This window comes from Pararge aegeria, chromosome 1 (genome assembly GCF_905163445.1).
Source record: "Pararge aegeria chromosome 1, ilParAegt1.1, whole genome shotgun sequence".
NCBI classification, from domain to species: Eukaryota; Metazoa; Arthropoda; class Insecta; order Lepidoptera; family Nymphalidae; genus Pararge; species Pararge aegeria.
Window position 1 is genome coordinate 16852707 of NC_053180.1, and position 27105 is coordinate 16879811.

General features: G+C 34.3%; 1 protein-coding gene across 1 annotated transcript in view; it reads right to left on the reverse strand.

Moving 5' to 3' along the window:
- Window positions 1–678: 678 nt before the first annotated feature.
- LOC120624367 overlaps window positions 679–27105 on the reverse strand; it is an 83512-nt gene continuing 57085 nt past the window's right edge. The window contains exons 2-8 of the mRNA XM_039890869.1: window positions 20796–21148; window positions 19066–19568; window positions 16808–16909; window positions 14385–14493; window positions 11771–11917; window positions 5279–5413; window positions 679–806 (exon numbers count right to left, since the gene is read on the reverse strand). Coding sequence (XP_039746803.1) covers window positions 679–806; window positions 5279–5413; window positions 11771–11917; window positions 14385–14493; window positions 16808–16909; window positions 19066–19568; window positions 20796–21012 — 1341 coding nt within the window. The 5' untranslated portion in view covers window positions 21013–21148. The remainder of the gene's footprint in view (window positions 807–5278; window positions 5414–11770; window positions 11918–14384; window positions 14494–16807; window positions 16910–19065; window positions 19569–20795; window positions 21149–27105) is intronic.

Sequence of the window (27105 nt, forward strand, 5' to 3'; positions counted from 1 at the left end):
GAATCATGCTAAAAATCAACAGTCATATAGTTTAACTCACCTTGTGGCCACGGTAGATCAAAATACGGTTGTTACCACCCTGGAGGTGTGTCTCTGTGCTACTACTAGGATCTTCTGCGATCACCGGGCTATCTGTCCAGCGTGTTGATTATTAAATAAATAAATAAATATACTACGACAAACACACATCGCCATCTAGCCCCAAAGTAAGCGTAGCTTGTGTACTAAGATGACTGATGAATATTTTTATGAATAATATACATAAATACTTATAATATAAAGATAAACACCCAGACACTGAAAAACATTCATGTTCAACACACAAGCATTTTCCAGTAGTGGGAATCGAACCCACGGCATTGGACTCAGAAAGCTCGCTGCACCAGTCGGCCGTCAAATTTGGCAAACCCTCCCATTGGGAGAGGCTTTTAGACCAGCAGTGGACTGTTATTTATTTATTTAGCAACACACCCCGACATTACAGTTACCCAATACATCTCCCCGAGGCTATTAAGATATATCACACCGACAGACAGTTGATGATGATGAATATTATATACACGATCAAATTTTCAAGTGGAAAACATCCGTTGACAACGACATTTGGAGTGAAACAATAAAATATTAATTTCATTTTATTACACAGTGGCAATTAGTTCTATTACAAGGAGGATATCGTTATCCGGGCCCCCTCACATTCCGTTGGAACAGCGCGAAAAGCGACAATAGTATTAACGAGTGCGCTAAATGCACTTGTGTTTCCACTGACGAATTATTCCCGTGCTGCATTGCGGCTGGCGTTTCACCTGGAATGGAGTATATGTGTTACACATTTAATTCAGACGCATTATTCAGTAAAGGTCATCGAACTATCGCAAATATGTTGAATTCTTTTCAATTTATTTTTACAGAAGTAAATAGTAGTCGAGCTTTTCATGACAGCGGGGGAAGTTTTTTTTTATATAACTACAAGTTCGCCCTTGACTGCGATCTCAAGTGGTGGTAAGTGATGATGCAGTCTATGATGGTAGCGGGTTAACCTTTTAGGGAGTATGGTAGTCATTATCGGTTTCTACGCGTCATCGCACCGGAACACTAAATCGCTTAGTGGCACGTCTTTGTAGGTAGGGTGGTAACTAGCCACAGCCGAAGCCTCCCACCAGACCAGACTAGATAAAATTCAGAAATTATAAATTTCTAAATGGCCCCTGCCGGGCATCGAACCCGGTACCTCCTACATAAATTCACAACGCTCACCATTGCGCCAGGGAGGTCGTCAAAGTACTGCCCCCGTTGTATTATATGCCTTTCATTGAAATATTATAGTGTATATATATCCCATTTCAGTCAAAGGCTAAAAACAAGTCGTTCTGATATTTCTCCTGCACTGCATTTATAGTCTGACATTTATGACAATGACGTTTAAAATATCTAATGTAACTATTTTCTAAAATTACGGCAAATGCTGTGCAGTATCTAATGTTTTCTAAGTAACGAAGGTAAACAGCAGATTTCTGATTTCTGGAGGCTTTTACTTTGTAATATAATACAAAACATAATTTAAAACCATGTATGCTATGAAAACATGTGCCTAACAAAGAATTTTATTATTAAACTAAATTCTGCCTCGGGCGTAATGTTTTCAAAACTTACGAAAACAAAGTTGTCATACGTAGCATTGCTAACAAATTTGCGGTCCCTAATTAAAATTGTGTAACCGTAACATGAAAGTAAAAGTTCTCCGTAAATTAATCATACTTTTCGCTAATGACGTAAACTCATTACAGCCAGCTTCATTGTCGTCTCATTTAATCCTACGCATTATCAGAATGACATATTTATTTTTAATCCATTCATGAAAGCATTTTACGTTATCATATTAGTCATCATATCAACCTATTACGTTCCCCTACAGAGCATGGGTCTTTTCCAACCTTGATAAGGGAAGGCAGTCAGTTCGGATGGACTCGTCACGCCTTTGGGAACATAATGGAGAACTCTCAGGTTTCTTTACGATGTTATCTTCACCGTTTGAGGTAGTGATATTTTAATTCCTTAAAATCACACGTAACTTAGAAAAGCTAGAGGTTGCCCGGCTTTGAACTCGGCCCCCGAAAGTGAAGCCGATGTCTTAACCTCAAGGGTAATTGTAATTTTTTTTATTAATAATTGATAGACCAAGCAGATGGCCCACCTGAGGGTAGGTGGTAAACCATCCCTATAAACAGAGCAGCACTTCACAGGATTTAAAAGCCGGCAACGCATCGGTGGCTCCTCTGGTGCTGCAGATGTTTACGGGCGGCGGTGATCACTTTTCAAAAGGTGACCCACTTGCTCGTTTGCCCGCTATTAATACAAAAAAAAAGGGCATGCTTAGAGCACGTTCTGCAACATGCCGCCCTGTGTCCATAAAATTGAGGGGTAGGTGTTCAGCCTCATGTGCCAGCAATTACACCGTCAACATTGTAACAACTTTGCTTAATGGCAGAAATAAGTATGGCGACAGTACTTCCCCGGACGAGCTCTATCACAAAAGGTCTACTACTACTAAAAAATACTATTATTTTTTCGAATAAATTCATCCAAATAAAACTTGTCTTAAATTTTGTAGCAGTTGTAATTAATAATCAATTTCACACTTTTCTGCCCGGCATCATTTTGCAAAATCATGCATCTTGGCGACGGCCCTATTTACAGACGGACACATATTAAACAATACTCAAACAATGTTAAATACGAATAAAATAAATTAAAGGTTAGTAAAATTTCTTGTTTAAAACTGAAATTGATAAAAACGATTGTAGAGTAGCCAAAACACGAGATAAAAGATAACTATCTCTTAAATTATTATGAGCGAGAGAAAAATGCAAAGTTAGTAAACTATCCTTTCCACCGACATATTTTTTAAGTGTAAAATGTAAGACAGAATGTCTGTTACAACTTTAATTCAATCTTAATTAAGGAACCGAAACCAGTGACGACACTAACCGTTCCATTATTTAAATGCCATTTGAAAAGGACTAACGAAGGAAAAACGATTTAAAGTACGATAAAACTACTAGAAGAATAAGAAATACCGGCAATGGTTAGTTCTAAGATAAAAGCAATGAACGTTATAAAAAAGAATATGGCTATAGTTGAGAGTTTTTTCTAGTGGAAGGCTTTGACAGTGGCTTCCCTAGTTCCCTATCCACAAAGACGTGCCACCGAGTGATTCAGCGTTCTGGTACTATGTAGCTTAGGGATAAGGGATATTCAAGAAATTCGACCAGCTGTTCGGAAATTGGCTGCGATTTACCCCCGTGCCTCGGAGAGCATGTAAGGCGGAGTCAGAGCCGAACATCCGGACAAAGAGAGTGAGGGAGTAGAGCTTGCACCTGTGTTTCCGCACACACTTATGCACTATTACATCTCCCGCGTAGTTGGAAAAGATCTCTAAAGGTGGTCAACCTTGTCCGTAATCGGTCAGAAAGACTGTTTGTTCTTTTGTTTTATATCCAGGGCCGATTGTTTAACATGCTCTCTAAAGCACGAGAGATTTTCTCCAATAATAATAAATAATTGAATAGGTACTGGTATATACAAACACACTAATTGTGTAATAAATCAGAGAGAGAGATATGCTATCATGAAATAAAATTCGCAAAAAATACAATATAGAGTCAGATTCAGGAAACTCAAGGGAGTCATTGTTCGACTACTTTATTTGTTATTTATGTTTAGTGTCGTTGTATATAACTGTAATAAAAATTTCAGTTTTTTTTGAATGCCACTATAAGTTGGCCCTTGACTGCAATCACCTAGTGGTAAGTGACGGTGCAGTCTAATATGGTAGCGGGCTAACCTATAAGGTAGTATGGCAGTTATGTTAAAATCCATACCAATACATCGTGCTGGAACGCTAAATAGCTTAGTGGCACGTCTTCGTTTGTAGGGTGGTAACTAGCCACGGCCGAAGGTTTTGAAATTATAAATTCCCTAATTGCCTCGGCCGGTAATCGAACCTGTGACCGCCAAATAAAAAACCACAGCGCACAAAATACCAAAAAAAAAGATTCGATTCAATTTTTAAATAATTGATATAAAACAGAGGAATGAGTTACACTTGCTAATATTCATATTTATTTGAAAATTTGTATAAGTATGAGTTATTCTCTTAAAATGCCTCACTGCTATCATTTCTGTTCTGCTCACATACATAACACGGGTCTGCTTTCCGAATGAATTAAAAGGTTTTAGCCCGTAGTACACCACGGAGGTTACGTGCAGATTGTTAAACTTCGCACAATATTGAGGACATTGATTTCCTTAGGCTCAAGTTTGATTCCACACGACGTTTTCTTTCACCGTAAAATCAAGTGTATTTTGTATCTCGGTGAAGTTAAAAGTGGTGATAAAAGTTCTAAAAGGAGACCCGAGCCTTGTGGGCCGGTAGTACCTAAATTAATGATGAATGTATATTTAAAGATAAATGAATGCATAAAAGTCAAACATTACCATATGTTAGGTATTCTGAGTTCATAAAATGAAATTGCTTTCGTATTTAAAAACTAGCTGTGCCGTGCGGCTTCGCCCGCGCAATAATAATAGGACACAGCGTATTGCTACTGCAGAATTTTTTAGTCTATGTCTAAAAAGTTCTCAATAATATTGTGGGCTATTCATATCCTATTGGATTTAATCACCCACTATTCACAAAGTTCAATTACTTAAATCGCAAATGACCGTCCCGGACCTTCTACAATACAAAAAAATGTGTGGTTTATTTGAACCATAAGTGTATAAGTCGACAGCTCTGGGTAAGCAACGTTGATCCAAATCAGTAAATCTATGGGTGCTCGACGAAGTTTGGAAGATAACTTAGTTCTACCAGTCTTAGCTTCCGGCACTAACAAAGAAGAGTGATCAATATTCGATATAGCACTGTTAGTTGATTTGTATGCTATTTGTAGGTTAACCAAGAAAATTTCTATAATTTTTACTGAGGCTACTGCTTTCCACTGAGGAGTTCTTCCCTCTTTCTCCAGTTATGTTCATTAGATCTTAACGAAATTGGGGAAGAACTAAACTGATACAATAACCTATACAGTACGGAAAGAATTATTCAATTTCGGGTTGATATGGGAGAATAGGATGAGCTTAATTATAAGTTGGCGCAACCAGTACGTACTGCTCAATAAATAGCGTCTTTGCCATAACTAGAACGTAAAATCGGAGCTTAAGCTTAGTCCGCTTTATAAATCTCAGACTCAGGCACGCTCTTGCATAAAATACTTACTCTGAACGACGTGCACGGTTACTGAGGCCGCTTTCGCGTTGGCCGGCACACACGTGTAATTTCCAGCGTGCCGTGGCTCCGCTTTTCCGATAATTAGCTCACTGGTTTGCCGGCCGTTGTGGACGCTTACTCCATCTAAACAACAAAAGGATTCCTTTAAACAACAGGAAATATTACAAAAATATTACAGTAGGTACCTTTATATAAAACAGGCTTTCACTTGGCAACTGTCATCAAGTTGTGTGCTGCATTTTTAAAAAGTTTAATGTGCAATAGAGTTACATACATTAAAGATTTTTGAATAGAAATATAACGAAGAGGTAATGTTCAAGTGACCTCAAAATTATAAGACTAACAAAAATACTTTTTTAATTAATTAGTATGAATTTAGTATTGAAATTTCAAAGTTTTTGAAGAGGGTGACGACAGTTTTTTAAGAAGGGAAAGTTTTGTTTCCTTTGCGCATAGCGGATATTTTAATGGATTACAATTTCTAAATTACTGGGCATACTCGAAATATTAAAATGGTTTTGTATACCTACTGTAAAGGGCTGTCTAGGGATTTTTTGGTCGTTAAAAGTAGGCTATGTAACATCCAAGGTATAAAATATCTACATTCTGAATTTCAGATAAATCCGATTGGAAGTTTTTACTTGAAAAAGTAACAAACATCGAAACATCATAACATACTGTAACGTTTATAATGGATTACAATTTCTAAATTAGTGGGCATACTCGAAATATTAAAATGGTTTTGTATACCTACTGTAAAGGGCTGTCTAGGAATTTTTTGGTCGTTAAAAGTAGGCTATGTAACATCCAAGGTATAAAATATCTACATTCTGAATTTCATATAAATCCGATTGGAAGTTTTTACTTGAAAGAGTAACTAACATCCATACATCCATACATCATAACATACTGTAACCTTTATTATATTAGTAGGATGTTGTATGCAAAATCTGCTGCTACATGAAATGGCACTGTATCACTAAATTGCTGTGCTAATATTATCTAAGGCTAGATTGAAATAGGAAAACTAGGTCACAATCTATAAAACTATCTCAAATACTCTAAAAGTAACGGGCTGTCTAGGAATTTTTTGGTCGTTAAAAGTAGGCTATGGTATAAAATATCTACATTCTGAATTTCAGATAAATCAGATTGGAAGTTTTTACTTGAAATAGTAACTAACATCCATACATCCATACATCATAACATACTGTAACGTTTATAATATTAGTAGGATGTTTTATGCAAAATCTGCTGCTACATGAAATGGCACTGTATCACTAAATTGCTGTGCTAATATTATCTAAGGCTAGATTGAAATAGGAAAACTAGGTCACAATCTATAAAACTATCTCAAATACTCTAAAAGTAACGGGCTGTCTAGGAATTTTTTGGTCGTTAAAAGTAGGCTATGTAACATCCAAGGTATAAAATATCTACATTCTGAATTTCATATAAATCCGATTGGAAGTTTTTACTTGAAAGAGTAACTAACATCCATACATCCATACATCATAACATACTGTAACGTTTATTATATTAGTAGGATGTTGTATGCAAAATCTGCTGCTACATGAAATGGCACTGTATCACTAAATTGCTGTGCTAATATTATCTAAGGCTAGATTGAAATAGGAAAACTAGGTCACAATCTATAAAACTATCTCAAATACTCTAAAAGTAACGGGCTGTCTAGGAATTTTTTGGTCGTTAAAAGTAGGCTATGTAACATCCAAGGTATAAAATATCTACATTCTGAATTTCAGATAAATCAGATTGGAAGTTTTTACTTGAAATAGTAACTAACATCCATACATCCATACATCATAACATACTGTAACGTTTATAATATTAGTAGGATGTTTTATGCAAAATCTGCTGCTACATGAAATGGCACTGTATCACTAAATTGCTGTGCTAATATTATCTAAGGCTAGATTGAAATAGGAAAACTAGGTCACAATCTATAAAACTATCTCAAATACTCGATTTGGAGTAATTATTATAATTTAAATAATGTAATTCAATTGTCTATAAGGCTTATTGATTTTCTCTTCTATAAATAACGTGAACGTTATACTTAGAGACTTAATTGGATTAACGAAGGAAAACGGCAGAGTTATTATTTGATACATAATACATCATAGCCTGTTACACAGGGAATTATGTATGGTGTAACTATAATTATAGATAAGGCGCAGCTTTGGATATTATCCTACAATTAGATTTATGCTACGTTTCTACGATTAAACTGACTTACGAGACGTAGACGTGTTTATACCTACGTAATAAAACTTGGATGTATCTTCGTTGAATGATATATTATAATATATTTCAAGATATAATAATATACTTAAACAATTGGTATTATTTAGTTCAAAAGTCGTCAATAATACCTATAACATCTTAGATAGTACAAAAAAAAATTCTTATATTTAATCAAATTGAAATATTTAAGGGATTTATTGAATCGTTTAAACTGATTTTTATGTATTACACTGAGATATTTAGTGAAAAGTACATTTTTTAACTTAGTAGGTTCCCACTAAAGCTATGCGATTCTAAACGCGCTCCAGTTTAAAAATAATACGTCAACGTTTTTGTTTTAATCAGGGAAGAGGGAGACTAATAAATACCTTGACGCCCCTTTGAACCATTAGATACTAAACTCTCGTTGCAAACGGAACAAAAAAAACAATTAAATTCACAATTTGTTCGTAGGTATCAAAGATATCCAAACAACAAAATACAATTTGCAGTAATTTTGTTCAACATGTTGTCACAATAATTCCGGCTAATTTAGCAGTAGGTATAAGTCGTGTCACGTAAAATTGCCGATAGATCTAATGTTTAACTGTCAAATTCACTACAGAATTTTAGTAGAGCATCTGAGTTGTGTCTACTGTGTGGGTTGTAAGAGGAAGGTCCCAGGTGTAAGTCCAGACAATGGTAAATGCAGGAATTCATAATTAAAACTTTGTTCAATCTAGATTGATGGAAAGCTTAAACCATGGCTAGTTAATATCCTACTCGAAAAGATGTACCACTAAACGATTGAGTATTGCTGTAGGATTTTATGTATTTACTTCGTTAGCGTACTCAGACCTTTTACAATAACTTTAGCACATACACATATCTATATATTCGTACTTTTCGCCAGAGAACAAGTATATCTTTTAGGGCTTTAAAGAAAATAAGCTGAACAATGTTTTCTTACCTACCTAGGACGTGTAAGGCACTCGTTTGCCCCTAATGAAATTATAAAAATATTAGTACTTAAAACATAATAATGATATGAGGATCGCATCTATTCGCATGTGCCTGTTTAAAATACCAGTGGGCTGATCAACGGTTAGCGCTCTTTTTACGTGGAATCTACAATATACATTTCAAAATCACCTGCTAATAACTGTATATGAACCAAATTCCGCATAGATAGCAATATTAAAATTGGTTTACTGTTTACCGAAATGCTATATTAACAATCAATAATTCTGTTATTTGGTCCGTTTGTCATGTTGGTGTGACCTGATTGTGATTGCGTTATAACAGATTACTAAAGCAAAATTGTGATCATCCCTTAAAACTAAAACTTCGAGCGTAGATTATGTTAGGGTTATGCTTATTATAATAGGCCTTATTTTTTTTACCTGCGTCCTCTCTCACAGGACCATGCACACACCACGTTACTTCAATACGGTTTAACAGGCTTTATCAATAACTCTCACACACCTGCTAATGCTTTGATGTATTATGTATCCGAAACCGATAATTAAACATGCCCTCCGAGCAACGAGGATAGACGTCGCCAATTTCTTGCAAGAAGCAGGTGCTACTTTGCGGAATTCAATGATTTATTATGAAAATTAAGCTTAATTTGATATACTCTGCGAAAAGCAGGAGAATCTGTATGGTGTAATAATTATATGATTTCCTCAACGGCAATGTACCCTCCCCTGAAACCCGAGCATCCTCAGGAGATGTTGACTTTAAAATGAATAATTATTAACAATTATTCATTCTGCCCGGAGATGCCCCGAATTCGGGGTAAAACGTGCATAGAGGCAAATTAAGCTTAATTTTCATAAAACCGCCAAATTCCTCCTTTATATTATCCTCAACATCAGATATTAATTTTCCCAATACAGAGAAGCAGGTACTTTCTTATGCAGAAGACAGGGAATAAGAGCTTTGAACTTCCAAGCTATTCCAATGTATTCTCCATTAATTTCAGCATCACCCACCAAAGAATAGCAAGGCTTGCTATTCCTATATGGAATTAGGGCCACAACCTGTTAAACGCTATTTCAACTTTACCTTACCTTAATCGCAAAACTAGACATCACTTGAAATCGTGTGCAGTACAGATTACAGTGAATTCTTTAATTTTCTATAGAAATACGTCTATAGAAATACTAGGGAAACAGAAAATCCCATAATTGTTATAATCAGGAGAGTGCACCGTGTATTAGGGTCCATTATTTTAATTATGAGGCGGCTTTAAGCTGCTGAGCCTTTTATTGTGAGCTTAGGGTAATAACAAAACAGACGGCAGTCAAAATTAGAAATTCATAACATCGAAAATAATTTCCATTAATATTTAATATTAGAAGGAAAGCCAGCATCACTTATACGTAATCGTTCAGAACGTCATTGAAAATGGACACGAGCGTCAGCATTGAGATATTATCATTTTGATGAAAAAACTATTGAATATGCCACAGTTGCTTTGCTAAACAGGGAATTTATTAGGACTGATAACAAAGTGACTTGCAGTATGTTACTAAGGCATTTTAGTTTTTTTACAGGAAAATGCCTGAAGCAGACCAATCAATTATCCGTGTCCATATGCCCCTCAATAAACTAATAAGCAAAAGTACCCCACTCCTGCCAGGCTTTTGCACACCAATCGTGTATGGCAAGTCCTATTGTCGTTTGCAGCCTTGCAAAGCGCGCTTGAACACGGCACGACACCTTTTTAGATTTGTCATTTACTTAACGTTTCCCTTAAATTCGCCACCCGCAAGTTTGCAACTCATGGAGGCCGGGGTTAAGTTGCTTCTCCTTGGAGAGGAATGCGGTGTTTTAAATTCCCTCTCTCGCTCCGTCACCTTCTTTATGGGCATCACCTCCTTGCAAAAAGAGGCAGCGGTATCCCACGTTGTCATGCTCCGAACAATCATTTGGGAGATGTTTGGGAGCGAGGAGCAAACAACTGTCAGCTCGAGCGTTACTCCAATGTGTGACCTCGTAATTGTACGTGAAATAGGCGTGCTGATTCATGGAGTGGCTCTGTCCTTACCTCTAAGTGACGAGGCTGTGGTATATTAATTCGACTACTCAGAAGTTATTTCGAGTGGAATATATTACAGGAGCTATATTGGACGCAAATCCTTTGTAAATTAAGATGATAAATATTGTCTTCCTATTATCTCACGCAAATATGGATGTTTTATAAAACAATGATTTATTCATGCTGCATACATCAACATATAAATTGCATTAGCCAGCGAGATATTGAACAAAGCTTTTTTATCGAATATAAAATTAAAGTTGTACCATCGCAAATCAGTGGGGTATGGATCATAAACGTAGTCCATAATTATTATTAGTTGTGTGTACAAATAAATTGATACTTTCATAATAATATTGTGTAAGCTCTGGGTTAACCTATAACACCGAAGTTGTAGCTATTGATAAGAGTAAAGGGTTTAACTGTTTAACTGTTGGACGCACGTTGATTTCAACGGTTTAAAAATCCGTTTATTTTCCATGGCAATTTTGTCAAGATCGGTGCAGTGTTTAAGCTAATAGTTAATTAACAAATAAAATTAACAATGTTATTATGGATTTAGTAGGCAAGTACTTATTTGAAGCAATTTCAAGTAGTGAGGATACTGCAGGGCTATCCTCGCCTCGCCATCAGAATATCTAGTATTTAATACTACTGCGCTATTACCTTAGCCTCTCTTGTAGCGCACTCAGCAGATCCTACGCATCTAATCACTTTTGTTAGGTTAAAAAAAAAGTCCGAGTACGTTTATCTTTATTGATTGACTAGCTTCTGCCAGCGTCTTCGTCTGCGTGGATTTTAGAATTGTGTCTAAAACTTCGCTCGGTCATAATTTTTAATCCTACTACGGTAACTATTTGAGAGTTTGGCGATAGATCGGAGTAGGTACTTAACTTTTCCATTGCATAGGTGACATGCATACCAAATTTGATAGCTGTCTTACCGCGGCTTAGCTCGTAATAAATTTTTAATTTTCCCTCGGGAACTACTTCAGGAACCGGGATAATAAGTAGCCTATGTTCTTTTCTATGGCAAAGGCGTCAAAGGCTAACATGGATGCCAAATTTCATCAAATCCGTTTTTCCGTTTTTATTTGTATGATTAAGTAACAGACATCCAAACTTTCACATTTATTATATTAGTAGGATTAAAATATTGACTAAATTAATTGTTCAATCCGTACTTACTCAGGTCATAGTTGATCATCCGGTTCTCGAAGTACCAGAAAACATAGGAGGGTGGCTCTGTGGACCTCTTGACCACACACACTAGCTTCAACATCGAACCTTCGTGGATGATTTTTTCAGATTCGCCCATTATCTCTGCGTACGCCGCTGTCGGCAAAAACATTACTTTAAAAAAATGGGCCAAGTGCAGGTTCAACTCGAGCAACAGAGTTACGAATAAAATGTACAGTTATATAAAATGTATGAATTAATAAATGAAAAAATAATAGACTGCAATAAAAAAAATACATTAGAAGGTATATTCCATTATTTCTTTTCACATCTAGTAAACAACAGTGTGTTTACTAGATGTGAAAGTATTAGTTGTTTCATTGTAGTAGGTATAACATATATAAATCCAATATCACTATATTTTAGTCATACCTATGTGCAATGAGTAGATAAAAGTAAAATAAGTCAACTGCATTGTATATTCATGGAGAGTACCGGCACGCAAGCAAAGCCGAGCCGGCCTAGCGCAAGCATCGTGGGTAGAGTTCGAACTACTCACTCCCCACAACGCACCATTCGTTGCCATGTTGTTTTTTTATTCCACTACAAATTAGTCCTTAACTGCAATCTCACCTGCTGGTAAGTGATGATGCAGTCTAAAATGGTCGTTGTTCAACAACAACGCCATATTGTTTTTTTTTATTCCACTACAAGTTATCCCTTGACTGCAATCTCACCTGGTGGTAAGTGATAATGCAGTCTAAAATAGTAGCGGGCTAACCTGTTAAGGGATATGGTAGTCATAGCCCTGATCGGTTTCTCGCGACATCACACCGGAACACTAAATCGCTTAGCGGCGCGTTTTTGTTGGTAGGGTGGAAACTAGCCACGGTCAAAGCCTCCAAACAGACCAGACCAGAGAAAATTCAGAAATTAAAATTCCAAATTTCCCCTGTCGGGAATCGAACCCGACTTCTACCTAAATCACAACGCTCACCGTTCCGCCTCGGCGGTGGTCAATGTGTCGTTGATGCATGGGCGAGTTGACTTACTATTGTTTTGACTTTTATTTATCTACATAGAGCACTAACCTCTTTATAAATTAATAAAAGTCAATATATAATATATAAGCATAACAAATATCCCAATTTCATGATTTTCCGATTTACAGCGATGTGGCCTAAATAAGGCTCCCTTTTTCTCTCAAGGGAAGGGACCCTAAACATGTGCCTTAGCATAGGTCGTTTAATAAGAGCGGCACCTCCTCTTTGTGCATTATTTTCACGCAGGATGTTTGTCCTACTTTCAACGTATCAAGTACTCATTTCTTGACTTGGTTTTCGATAGAAACAATAGGTTACAAGTTTTGCTCCCGAAATTATTGTTGATGGAAGATGCTAAAAGTTATCACTAATTGAACTGAACAACCTGACCTGAATTGATCACATTTAAAAATCAATTGATATTATGTCCAGCATTTAAGAAACTGACGAGTGTTTCAATAGTGTTCAATTCTTATCGCAACATCCAGTTTAAAAAAAAAAACCCAGTAATATTATAAAAAAACATCGCTCATAAATTGACCGAAATTGAGTTTCTGCTTCTGTTATTAATTGTAGGCTTTGGTCACTATGAATGTAACAGAAAAATGAAAGCTTTCTTCAGCTTTCTTTAACTCCTTCAAACCATCGACCTATCTCCATTCATTCACGGGTCGTTCATCAATAACTTTGCCTCTACCTTAACAAGGTATGAGATCTTAAGCCTTTTACAGTTAGGTTTCCGACGTGGGCATAGCACGGCTACGGCCTTAATGAAGTTATGTGATAAAAGGTTGTCCGGAGGAGATCGCTTTAAGCGATAAAGCCGCCTTTGCGCATATAATATAATACAATAAAGAATTTCCATTCTATTCTATTTATTTCTGAGCTTTCATAACGTTTATGGTTTTAATATTTCTTTCTTATTTTAGAATAACTAAAATTTTACTAAATAATGTAAAAGTATCTTATGTCCGCGTTTAATAATATATCTATATTTAAAAGAGGTAAACATTTTGCATTTATAGACATCCTTTTTAAGCTTATCGTATTTTTTTGATTATTTAATACATACATTAAGAACGGTCACGTAGTTATTATTTATTGATTAGCGTCGTTTTTATTATTGAGTGATGCCATAGATTTTAATTTAACATTGCGGTACGTGTCTCTCCTTACCCAGGGCTGGAAACCGTTTGGTCTTTTCTTATAATTCATTCGTATTTGAAATCTAATTAAACCTTGAATTAATTTACTCGGTCATTAAATAATTTATATTAAAGTACCAGTATCCACACTCGTAATATACAATGGGTTTCACGTCTTTAGGTATTAAATTACATCAGAATTTATCACCTAGCAGCGTGAAACAACTCGTTCCTTTTTTTGAAATGAACTCAATATGGCTAAAACACTTAATATTTTACCTAGATTTGTTGTTTTTACTATTATTCGTGTAAAAGGAGGCTAATTATCAGTGTAAAGAAAATTAACTATCAGTTGGGCATATCCAAGAATGCGTTTTCTAATAACAAACACAAGTTTGTAAAAAATATTCAAATGTTCGGTCAAAATCCACTCACCAACAAGAACTAGTTTAAAAAAAATGCTAGTAGGCGGATGGGTTGGCACTTGACACTCGTAGTATCCAGCGTCAGCTGACGTTGCGAAGCGTATGTGTAACGCCCAGTCCTAGAAACAAAAAGGATGTTAGCGAATGTTAGCAAGAATATGTAGGTGCCTGCAAAAAAATTGAATTATTAAAAGGTAGTGATTTAAAGATGTTAGTTGTTAACGCCTTTGATTTCTCCACGGGCATTTTCTGTTTCTATTAAAATATAATCGTCATCGTCATCATCTTGTTAACCAATGGACGTCCACTTATGGTCATAAGTCTTTTGAGAAAGTTCCACGCTCTTGTACCTTTAACGTCCAGCAACTCCCTGCAACTTGTTTAATGTCTTTTGTCTACATCCACGGAGTTCTGTCAACGATGCGTTTACTGACGCTAGGTCACTAGTTCAGTACCTTGGGACTCCTAGCTATGTTCCCCGCCTATTGCCACTTCAGTTTCGCGATTTGTTAAGGTATGTCGGTGAAGTGATGGAATGAAGAGATTCTTAAAAGTTCTTCAAAGAATCTCTTCATTCCTGATTCAATCACTTATACTCTGAGTATAGCTCCTATTATCGCACGCTGAATGAATCTGACCCGTCTTATTAGACCCATAGTTAGCGAACGCGACGCAGTGTTTGAAGTTTTTGGTCTTCGTATAAAAATAAAAGCATCATCTGTGTTTATGATAATCCATCATGACCTTTCTAATTGTGCATGATTTGTGGATTGAAATCATTCGTACAGATATAAACAATACAAAAATTAAAGAGCTTTTCGCATAAAGTTAACAAGAGTGATAAATACCGAACATCGTTATTCGCACCCCAATATTAAATATTACTTCCTACTTTCTTTACACTAGGAATTTGAAGCTTTTACTGAGATGCGATTATTATGACAAAACATAAATAGAATACAGGTTGCTTTAACCAAAGAAAAAGAATTTTCCACATAGCTAATTTAACTTCGTTAATGGGCAAAAAACGCTGCAAATGATTACCTATTATTTTTATTTGACACGCGTTTGTTTCTGAAACGCTGATCATTATTGATCAATAAGCATATCATATAAAATGAGGATATCTAAATTGAGTTGCCAAAGGGGAAATACGTTGAAAATACACCTGTTAGTTAAATATTATGCAAATGTATGCATGTTAGGTGAATTAATTTTTGCCAAACGCTAATCGGTGTCTGTTACTTATCATAGATTGAGCGTTTTCTATCAAATTGTATATGGTATACGTACAGGGTATGCATAAAGCAGGTACATGGGCATAAAATAGAAAAAATCCCCACCAATACGAGTTTATACACAATAATTTGGGTATGCAGTGCTTTTGTGCATGTATGAAGTGCACGCCACTGTATACGTATGGTTTCTTTTTCACCCGTTTTTTTTTGTTTTTTTGACCCGTTGTACGCAAGTTTACAAGATTAAAAATGGACTTCTTTAGTCTATTATTAATCTTGTATACTGTATGGTATTTTATTTACAATTGCGCTGTAACACACGCCCTTATCATTGCACTAGCAATTTACTATGGAGGATGGATTGGAGTTGCGCGCTTTTATCGCTTATTAAAATTGACAACTATGTCAGTAAACCGTTGATTTGATCAACTTTCTAGTCACTGGGCCTTATTTACATACACACGTTCTGCATAACATACTTTGAAATGCCAGGTGATCACGCGATGTGTTTAGTTTATCTATCTTTGGCAATATTTATTTTCCTTTTTTATTGAATTGCTTTTTTCTATATAATTTGAGAATAAGGCGTTGGTCAACTTTTCATTTTATGTTATGCGATAGAAGGAAAATTATAAGTTTTTATTTAAAACATATAATATTTCTGATATGTTTATGGCGATGTTAATAGTAAAACGTAGCTTTAGCTCGTAGCTCAGTAAAAACTTAACAGATAACGATTTTTTCAACGATACTCTCAAATAATAGAGATAGGATAAAAATCTTCCAAGTTTGAGTCAATCATCACCATCGTCAACAGACCATAACAAATCGCCTATAATTTGTCCATTACTTTCATGAAGCTTCAAAGAAATGATTGACGTTTGTACTTCGTATTATTTATTTTTTTCTTAACACTCCAAGTTATCCCTTGCGGTCTCACCTGATGGTATGGCACCGTACCAGAACGTTTAATCACTTGATGGCACGTTACCCATAGGGTGGTAACTAGCCACGGCTAAAGCTTTCACCCAGACCAGAACAGAGAAACTACTGCATGTTCGTAGTATTTTACTGGATAAAATTAAGTGTGTGAAAAGGTAAAATCAAATGAGCATCATCTAAACCTATTACAGTAGGTTTTAATGAGAAGTAGAAGACAATGCCCACCCGCTCTACGAAGTAATAAATAGCTTACCTTGACATGTCTCCCGTGGGCCGAAAAGAATCTGCTGTCTGCACTATAAGTGACAAGGCCGACTGATAACAGTGAGTAATCTTTCCTCCTGATCCACGTCACCTAAAAGATTAATTATTTATGGCTGGTGTACACAAGGCGAGTTTCTTCTACTCAGATAGAAGACAGTTCATCAGGAAGTTGCTATATCTAATCAAAAAGTATGAACCTTCAGATTATGTGTCTACTTTAATAATACTTTATCTCGGCTGCTTCCAGGTCAGTATCCGACACTATGTAGCCAGATACTAACCTGGTATTACTTACAAACTCGCACTTTGTAAATAATCATTATTTATTAGGCTCACGATTTAAATATCAAAAAAGTAAACATAACAATTCTGCCTTTTTTCTACATCTCTGAAGGTTAGGTCTCGCACAGATATAATATTTACCCTCAGTGATATTTGGATATTTATATTCGTATCTAACCCATTGGAATATTACCATATATTATATTCTTCTCGCAGAAGTTTTCTTAGAGGGAAATTAGTGATACAAAACATGTCCAATATTAAAATAAAAACTAGAGTAAGGTATATGTAATATTCAAAGACATATTATTATGTATTTATCGAATACTAAGTAGACCTACAGATATTGTTAAAGACGGCATTAAAAACGGAATATTTGTTTTTCTAACCAACGTTGACCAACTTTTTAATAATTTATAAACATACAAAAAACAACTTCAATCTTAAATAAACATTATCTTTACGTTTTAAAAAAAAGGCTTATGTACCCATAAGCTTTTTTTTTAAATAATTCTACAGCTTCCTCTTGAAAACCAGCGCTGCAGTATAGAAGTTTAAAACTGCAGTGGCGGTATAAATCTGACATCAAGCGTTTTAACTACATTGTTCTCTTCAACATTTCATTGTAAACATTTTATGTTTAACATAAAGTTTAGCGTAAATGGTTTTACTTCTGTTGATAATGGCTGAATAACGTTATTTGTAACTTTGTATTGTATACGTAGAGTGTCGTACATATTTTTGGCCATTATATTTATTAACTCTTAATATAAAGGTACATTCTGGGTAACAAGAGGCCGTGTAGCGGAAACATTCCAGATCTTTGTGGTGTATCAGAAACAAAGAAACAAAACGCTTCCTTGAAATATCAACAAGGTAACGGTGCGGACTCTAACGAACGCATTGCGGTGCGGTAGTAAAATGATAAAGGTGGTATTGAATGGTAAACCTTGCAGAAAAGATGTCCAAAACGTTTGCACTGTAAAACTAACAAATTGCTTTGGTGTCGTTTGGTGACACAATGTAATTTTCAATATATTTACAACATAATTTTTGATGGAGTCATGAAAGTTAAAATTTTCAAATTACTTGTAAGGTTCATAAAATTTGAATAAAGCTGAAAATAATTAAATTTAACGAATCCAATTCATGACAAAGTTCACCAAGACTTGCGGAAAGTTCCCAAATAAAGTCATTAAGGGTTTGGAAATTACTCTTGATTGTAATGTCATTTATCTGATTGAACTTAACACGACTAAGTTGTTAAACAAAAGTTAGTTATGAAATTTTGAGTATAACAATTTTATAGCAACAAAGTTCTAGCTGATTAGAAACTTAAAAATTACATACAAGTTATAGCCACAGATAAATGTTTACTTATTTTATGTTATGTATATATGTATTCCACTTTTGCGAAGACTCTATTCGACTGATTTGAATTTATTTTATATCAAACAATCGGTTTTATACCGTTATGATACTTTTTTAATAAAGACAAATCATTTTTCACGATCTCTCTTTATTCAAAGCGTAGAGTAAGAGACGATGAGTATAGAGACGATGCCACAGTGAAATATTACGTATTCATTCTATGAAATACATTACTCTTTCGCATTCAGTCAAAAGGCCACATTAAAACTGTTTGATTATTATGGCATAATTTTTATTACCTATGTATCTATAAATATTGACTTCGATATATTTGGTTTATAAAACTTAAATCGGGAATATTATTCAGGTTTACTATGTACACATGTAAGTTATTCGTCAAAATGCGCGGTTCACAAATTAATACTCAATTCAATTCTTGTTTATGACTTATGTCTGTGCCAACTGGGCACAAGGTACTTCGCCAATGTCTTGTAGATGGAGAAGGCACGAAGGAGATTGATCGGTTAAATTAATGAAAAGTAAATTATGAATATCTATACGATACTATTGTTACATTAATATTGACGTACTCACCGTATTTTCCGTTATGTCACTAACTTCACAATGTAATATTGCAGTAGTTCCTATTTGAGCTATGACAGTAGTACAATTGTCAGTCAAAAATATACCATTCTTAGCTTTTCCACTTAACTTATTAACTGCCGATGCAGAAGAATCTCTGTACAATTTCTTAACTTTATTTAAAGATTTAGATATTGATGTTTCATCTAATTCCGTAATAATTTCTTTATCTTGTAAGCGTTCATGGTGTTTATTATGATGCCTCTCATGGCTTATTTCTCTAACTGTTTCTATAACATTATTTATATTATTATGTACATTATCATCGAAGTCTTTATCTAAGGAAAGGGATGACAGACGAAGTGGTTTTGGTAGTTTAGGATATGTTGTACTTGTGCTAAGATTATAGGCACTCGTCGTATAAGATTCTGTGGAATCTTCATTGCTGTCAGTTGTTGTATAAGTTATTGTCGTTTGTGTCGACGAAGTTGTCGTAGTGGTTCTTCTTCGGTGTCCTAAAAAAGTTTAAATTACTTAAACAAAATATGGAATCAAACTTACTAAAAGTCGCTTTAATATAAAACGCAATTGTTCCAATCTGACAATTTCATAATAATTTAATCAATAATTTGCTGTTTTTTTTAAACATTATTGTTTAAACGCTATCTCAGATTCAGGTATTCAAAATTTAATTTAACTGTATCATTTATCTTTATTATAATTATGCAATGATTTATTTATTTATTAAGAGCACTAACAACATGCACACACACAAAAACATGGACTGATATGTAAGTCAATTACAAGTTGACATAGCATTGACAAAGCGTCATGTAAACTAAATTTGACAAAAAAATTAACTCACTGATTATTCTACTTATTAAACATTTAACCAAACGAAAAGGTTTTGACGTTAAGATCAAGATTATTCAAATACTTTATTTATTATTTTAATTTGGTATATACGTTATATATTTCAACGCTAATTAGATAGCCTGCCTGCGGAATAATTTTGATATAATTATCTGACAGATTGTTATAATAAAAGTTATATTAATATAATAATTATAGATTAAAACTATAACTTATTGAATTCTTGTTATTCAATAAATAATATTTATTCTAGTAGCATGCATCAAACTCGTTTGATGCGGTCTCTTCTATGATATTTGTTATTTTGCTCGTTCATTATTATTATTTGCGGCAATGATGTTTTAATTATAGAAGCTAAAAATACAAATGAAATATTGGAAGCATATTATTATGAATTTAAACAAAAAATACATAATGTATTAAAACATTATGTATATTTTCTAATGCTTCTTATTTGAGTTTAATGATTGTGTACAATAGCGCCAGTGCGATTTTGGTGTACATTAACTCTGGTGTGTATCTGAACTTAGTCCACTAAATAAAGTCCTGCTAATGTAAGCAGGACTAAATTTAGTGGCTACATCATTGTTGAAGAGAAAAGGAGGCACTGTATATCTTGTATTCTTAAGAGATATATATGTGTAGGACAACTGGCATCAATATTTTATCACTTAGTTGAATTCAATAATAAAAAAGTTCTCTACATAAGCACATCTAAACTAAGAAACTTAACTAAGAGAATCAGGGACAGTTTCTTGGTCTAAACTTTCAATCTCAAACCCACATATTGTTTAACCGAACAATATTTATATTATTATCTTCTACAATAATGGTACTATTTAAAGAATAAATCGTATTAACTGCCTCACCTTTCTTGTGATGTCGTGTAAAATTCCCAAAAACACTACCTAATCTTTGTTGATTTCTTGTAGTGCACAATTCCAGAGACTTAAGATCATCTGCATTTTGCGTGACCAAAATGGAAGACCTCTTCGACTCCATAGCACCTGTGTTCACTAACAATTCAGCTTCAAGCAATAGAACAACAGTTGCATAGAGTAGTTTAAGTTCTTTACTGCAAAACATTGTTTTGGCACTAAATTTAGTAAACGTCACATTTGGGAAACTTTGTTACATTTCGACACACTTAAATTTATAGTCATTATTGCTTGAATTTTGCTAGCTTCCCCGGTATTGTAAGATAGTCCTTTTCTTGATCATTCTGGAACAAAAGAAATTTTACTCTTTTTCAATTTCACTCAACCAGACGCACACATATTATTTATATTGTTTTGCTTTAATCTATTAAAATATTTCAACATAATTGTTAAAACGTAAAGATGTTAAAGTGTTAAGAAAAAAATCTTTAAAAACATTTTAAAAATCATTTTATTAATTTGATTTATCGCAAACATAAACAATACGGCTAAATATGAACTACTTATAAGTACGAGAAAATTTATCAAGGAGAATCATTATAGACGTATCCTCTTATATCCGAGATTATGAGTGTCTCTACAATCCAAAAAGAAGATTAATCTTTTACTGTTTTAGCTTATGTATTATAAAACTTCCAACATTTTATCTGAATTATTCTGTATAAAAATGTTCATTCTTAGATGTGAAGATCTTGTGTGAGATAAATTTAAACATAAAATAGATTACAGAAAAAAAGAACTTTATTATGATATCGAAACTATATAATAATCATTTATTATTTCAGTACTACACTATGTATGAATTACTTAAATACTCAGTGCTAGGAAGCGATCCGCCCTTTCAACTCTTACAAGGCCTCATTCATATTTATCATTGTTAAATTGCAAAATGTTGATGTGAAAAAAACAACTTCCGAGCTTCTTGCTTGTCTCACTACAAAAAACAGACTTGACCTTTGAAGATCGTTAATGAGGTAGGCCAACTTGAAATTAATGAATTTGGAAATATGTTAAGCTCGTGTACTCGTATTTGTTTATCAACCCAGCCGCCAAAATGTGTATATCTGTTATTTAAATATTATAAGTGAATAGATGTTATACAAGAGTATAATTTAGTTATTAAAAACAGAACAAATGAAATAACAAGAAGCAAAATTGAATTTTGAATGGACTCTGATAATTACATCCATATATGTGTTATATGGTGACTACATGATTACACAAATCACAACTGTCATCGTGGTTCTGTGATGAAAATACAGTTTGAAGAGTTTCTATTTGAGTTAAATCGATACTCTGTTTAACGAGGTTGTATTTAGGTATTCAGGGCACCTATTCAGTATACCGCCACGGCCACTTTGTGACGATTGATGACGACTCATTCAGACTGGTTCTACGAAATTAATTTTTAAAAATTGGGGTCTAAAAAATCTTTGCGTTCTACGTTTGACTAATGATCCGAGCACACCCTTAATGCAGTGGAAATCCAATTAACTGAACTCAAATATTTTAATTAAAATATTTGAAACCCTCTTGTTTTAAAGCTATGACGTTGATATTTTTTTGCTCGTATAAAAGAGTATATAATATGATGTTGATGGTAATTATTTTTATCACTAATATTATTAATTATATTTAGATCTACTTTTAGTTATAGCCTCTTTTGTGTACCTAATATCAATAAATTAAATAATTAAATTTTACGTTAAAAAGGTTAAAGAATCATTTATTTCTCTTAAAGAATAATTTTACATATTCACTTACAGAGAAATCATATTGATTTAATATTATTTGATTAGCCATCATATTAAACTTATTATTAGGTTTACATACATTATTAAAAATCCACCATCAGAAACTTCGATATCCGAGTGTTGCGAAATGCGAAGTCGTTGCCATAGTGTAGTTACTCGTATAAGCGGTATTACAACTGAGAAACGAGTAGCATGCGATTTTTTTAGTTTGCTTGTAATCGTACAACGATAATTTTATCACGATTCATGGATTTCACTTATCTGCTCTTAAAGTTATTTTAGAAGGTAGTTAACTTGAATTAACTTTTAGTAATGAAGGTATAGTTTAATTTACTTTTTTTTTACTCTTTAATTGAAAAAACACCAATAAATATATAATCACCACCAACCCACTACACTACGCGGAGTTTTTCTCAGAATGAGAAGGGTTTAGGGATCGAGTGTGGATTTGTAGACTTTACACGCCTCTAATAATAAAAAAACTCTGATGCAAGAAGATTTCCTCGTAACGTTTTCCTGAACACTTTAAACAATTTATTTATAACTAGCTGTTGCCCGCGACTTCGTCTGCTTTTGATAATGTTTTTTGATGTGGCGTTAACTTTAGTTGTAGATCTAAAAAAAATCAAAGTATTCAGTATCGTTAAGCCTGAAATGAGGGGTTTACTGCTGTCCGCTGAGGAGTTCTGTCCTCTATCTTCAACCACAGTTTGGGCAAAATTAAACATAAATTATAACCTCTATAGTACATAAATAATCGGTTATAATTTGTCGGAGTTATGGTGTAAAATCGTCAAACACTCGTCCCCTCTCCCAAAGGCACCGAGCTTAATGTCGGGATAAAAAGTATTCTATATTACTTCTAACACTTCCAAGAATATGTGTACAAAATTTCATGAGGATCGGTTAAGTAGTTTTTGCGTGAATGCGTAACAAACAAACTTATATTGACATTTATAATATTAGTAGGGAAAGGGATTGCTTAAGACTCCGAAAAGTTGATCGACGGAGCTCAGTTCCCCTGAACGGAGGCCGAAGTCTGAAGCACTAGACCTGAATAATATACAATGCCATAATTATGTACTTATATTTCAGAGTTTGTGATAGTATATTTGAATAAATAGCAAATAAAAAAAAAGTGTTGAACTCCGAGTATTTCATTCGATTCTTTTATTGAAAGAACTAAAGTTCATATTCGTATAACTATATTAGTTTCTCGTAGCATTGAAACGGCTTTTACGTATAAAAAGACGGCGAAGCTCGGTCGCCCAGGAACTTAAGCAGCTTAAGCCACCAAAGGCTAATTTCACTCATCGTCTTAGTTTATTATCAAAATGATAAGGCATTTATGAAATCCAAGAACTATTCGAATAGGCTATTTTATAATTTATCTAACCACTAGCGGTTCCTCGCGACTTTGCCCGCGTATAAGTTAACCTTAAAAGATAAACATATGTTGTAGGGGATTTTTTTTTTTTACTTTTAAAGAGGAACATCATTGTCATACATGAATTTATCGAAACTGACCGTGTATACTAGTGATCGCAGCGCAAGCAGCGGAAGCTCTCAAAAGGAAAAAATCCCCGATTTTGAAATATTCTATTCGCTCTATCGCTATGCTGCTATTGGTCTTCATCATCTCAACCAATTGACGTCCACTGCTGGACATAGGTCTTTTGTAGGGAGTTCCACAATGCACGGTCCTGGGCCGCTTGACTCCAACGGCTCCCAGCTACTCGCCTGATGTCATTGGTCTTAGCGTGATAATATAGCCTATAGGCTTTCTCGACAAATGGGCTATCCAACGCTAAAATAATTTTTCAAATCGGACCAGTAGTTCCAGAGATCATCGCTCACGCTGAGTCGATATACTAAGTTGGAAAAGTCTTTTGCCAGCAGTATAATTATATAGTAAAAGTTGTGATTTTAACGACTCTTGTAGTCTCACTCAATTGTAATTGCCACAGCAGATACAGTAGAGTTAATGAATGGCTATCTATCCAGTATTACTCTCTTTAAACCGATTTCATGGGGGTTGGGTATGACGTGAGACCCGGCACATTTTAATTTACTTGCAATTTGCCGTTCTTTTCTCCTCCGAAGCTGGAGCTGTTGAGACGATCTAATCATTGCAAATAACATAACCGTCGGGAGGCGACTGCGCTGAAAGTTATACGTGCACAAAGTCAAAAAGGTAGGTACGTGAGACCCATTCCCGCAATTAGTGTAGCTTTTTACTAAAGCTTTTATGTATAGTTTTTTTTATTTATGTTTATAGTTTTAGTTGCCAATATTTATTTTTACACATTTTATTTGTGGTTTTTGGAGGTAACTTAATGGATCGAGAAGAGGCAGAACGAATGCATATATGGTAAAGTACTCGTATGTTAAAATTCTACAATACTCTGACTCGGATATAAAACTGTCAGATCAGGAGTGTGATGAGGATATTCTTAAGAAATGTGCTATTAAAATATGAAAACTAATTTTTAATTTATGAAAAATTTAGATGAGAAAGATTTTGTTGTTTTTTAAACGCTCTATTATTATAGTCATAATATCTCATGATATCTTCTTTTTATTTATTTACAGAAATACCTAACAAAATAAACACGAAAAAATATTATTAATAGTCTTCTAAATTAATAAATTAATGGTATAATTCAAATTAATGGTATAATTCGTACGTAACAAACGGGTCAGTGAGACCCACCCCTACGTCCAGGTAACCATTTTCAAACCCTGGTTTATATTTATTTTCGTTGTGCCCAAAATGAAGCCGTCTTTATCAAAGCGGAAATATAACTTAGAGCAGTATAAAACAATTCGAACCAAATGAATCGTAGACCACTTCTCAGTTCTTGAGGTACTTAGGTACAATAAAAAGGACAGTCACGGGAACGGAATGGAAGGTAAATTAGATTTCCCACTTTTACTGCGGAACGGTAAAAAGGAAGAAAGTAAAATGATCGGCATTTAGAAGCATTCCCGATTTTCGGCCTCCAGTAAATTGGGTCATTGAAATAAGACGTAAAGGTAAAAGCAATATTTAGGTTCTTGATGTTACGGACGCATTAAAATTCATCGAAGGTAATGAACCGTTTGATTTCTAAGTGCCTTGTTAGAGTTCTCTAGGTACACTTGGTACCTTTTTAACCAGTTTTAAAAACAAAGTAGGTTCTCAACTCAATTTTTTTCTAAAAAATTATCTTTATTCAAGTGCCATCTATGGCCCATATATAAAGAATAAAGATATAATTAATATGAGAAGACGTATGATATTAATAAAGTTATTATTGAAGCCCAAGGGGGATTTAAGGATTTACTCGAGCGCATCAGAATAACATAAGGAGGGCCACAGTCCACCATACCTAGACGTTTGTCCAGGGCTCAGTACATAAGGACAAACGTCTAGAGCAGCCGATCAGATGAGTAAAAAAAATCAATAGATCGAAAAACTCACCAAACGTGACTTAAGAAAATGAGAAAGTCTCAAAGTTGCAAAGAAAGGTCACCTGGAGATTATCAAGCACGGTTAATTTATTTTTAATTTTAAAGGAAATTGGTTACGATTTACGGAAATAACATAGTCCGATTTGCAAATATCAAAGTATCTAAAATCACAAATAAACTGTGATTCATGCAGTCGCTAAGAACTATGTATTTCTCACTTCGCGCCACTCTGCCCTGCTCACTATTTCACTATTTTACTCTCTCGCACCGTCCCCACAGTAGGTTCCACCGCCATGGTGCCATCACAACTGATCATAACAACGAGTAGATGTGCAACATTTTAGTTTTTTATTGCGTTATAAAAAAGTTTATTAAAGTCAGTACCGTAAGTTCGGTACGTAACAACAATTATTGACAAATACGCTCGAATAAAAAAAAATACTCATTAAAAAAATCTCATTGATAGTTTATTGACATTTTTATTTTATTAAAACAGGAATTTTACATGTTGACATATATATTTGTTATTATATTTATTACATTAAATGAAAATAATGTTTTATATTTTAATTAATTAATACATTTTTTATTTCAGATTAAGATAATTCCTCCGCATAAGTGTCATATAATACAAAAACATCAAGATGAAGCGTCTGTATATTAACCTGCCACGCTAGATTATTTAAAGGTCACATTGTTTATAATCAGCAATGCCTTTTGGTCGCATCCAAATCGTCAGTAGTTGATGGTTCACTAAACATCGCTTATCACCCTTTCTTTATATTTCCGCTATTAGACAGACGTGGGACGAATTTGCTATTAAAATCTGACTCGGTTGAGTATTTATGTGACTGGTTTTTTTACACTTTCCCCCTACTATAAAAAGAAAGAGAACGTAATGCTTTACCCTATCTCCTAACTCCTGAAGAAAAATAAAATAATTCTATTACATAACGGAAATTATATTTATAACAAAATAAGAATCGGGCATCAATTAGCTCACTAGCTTAAAGCGACTAAATAGTTGCGCGAGC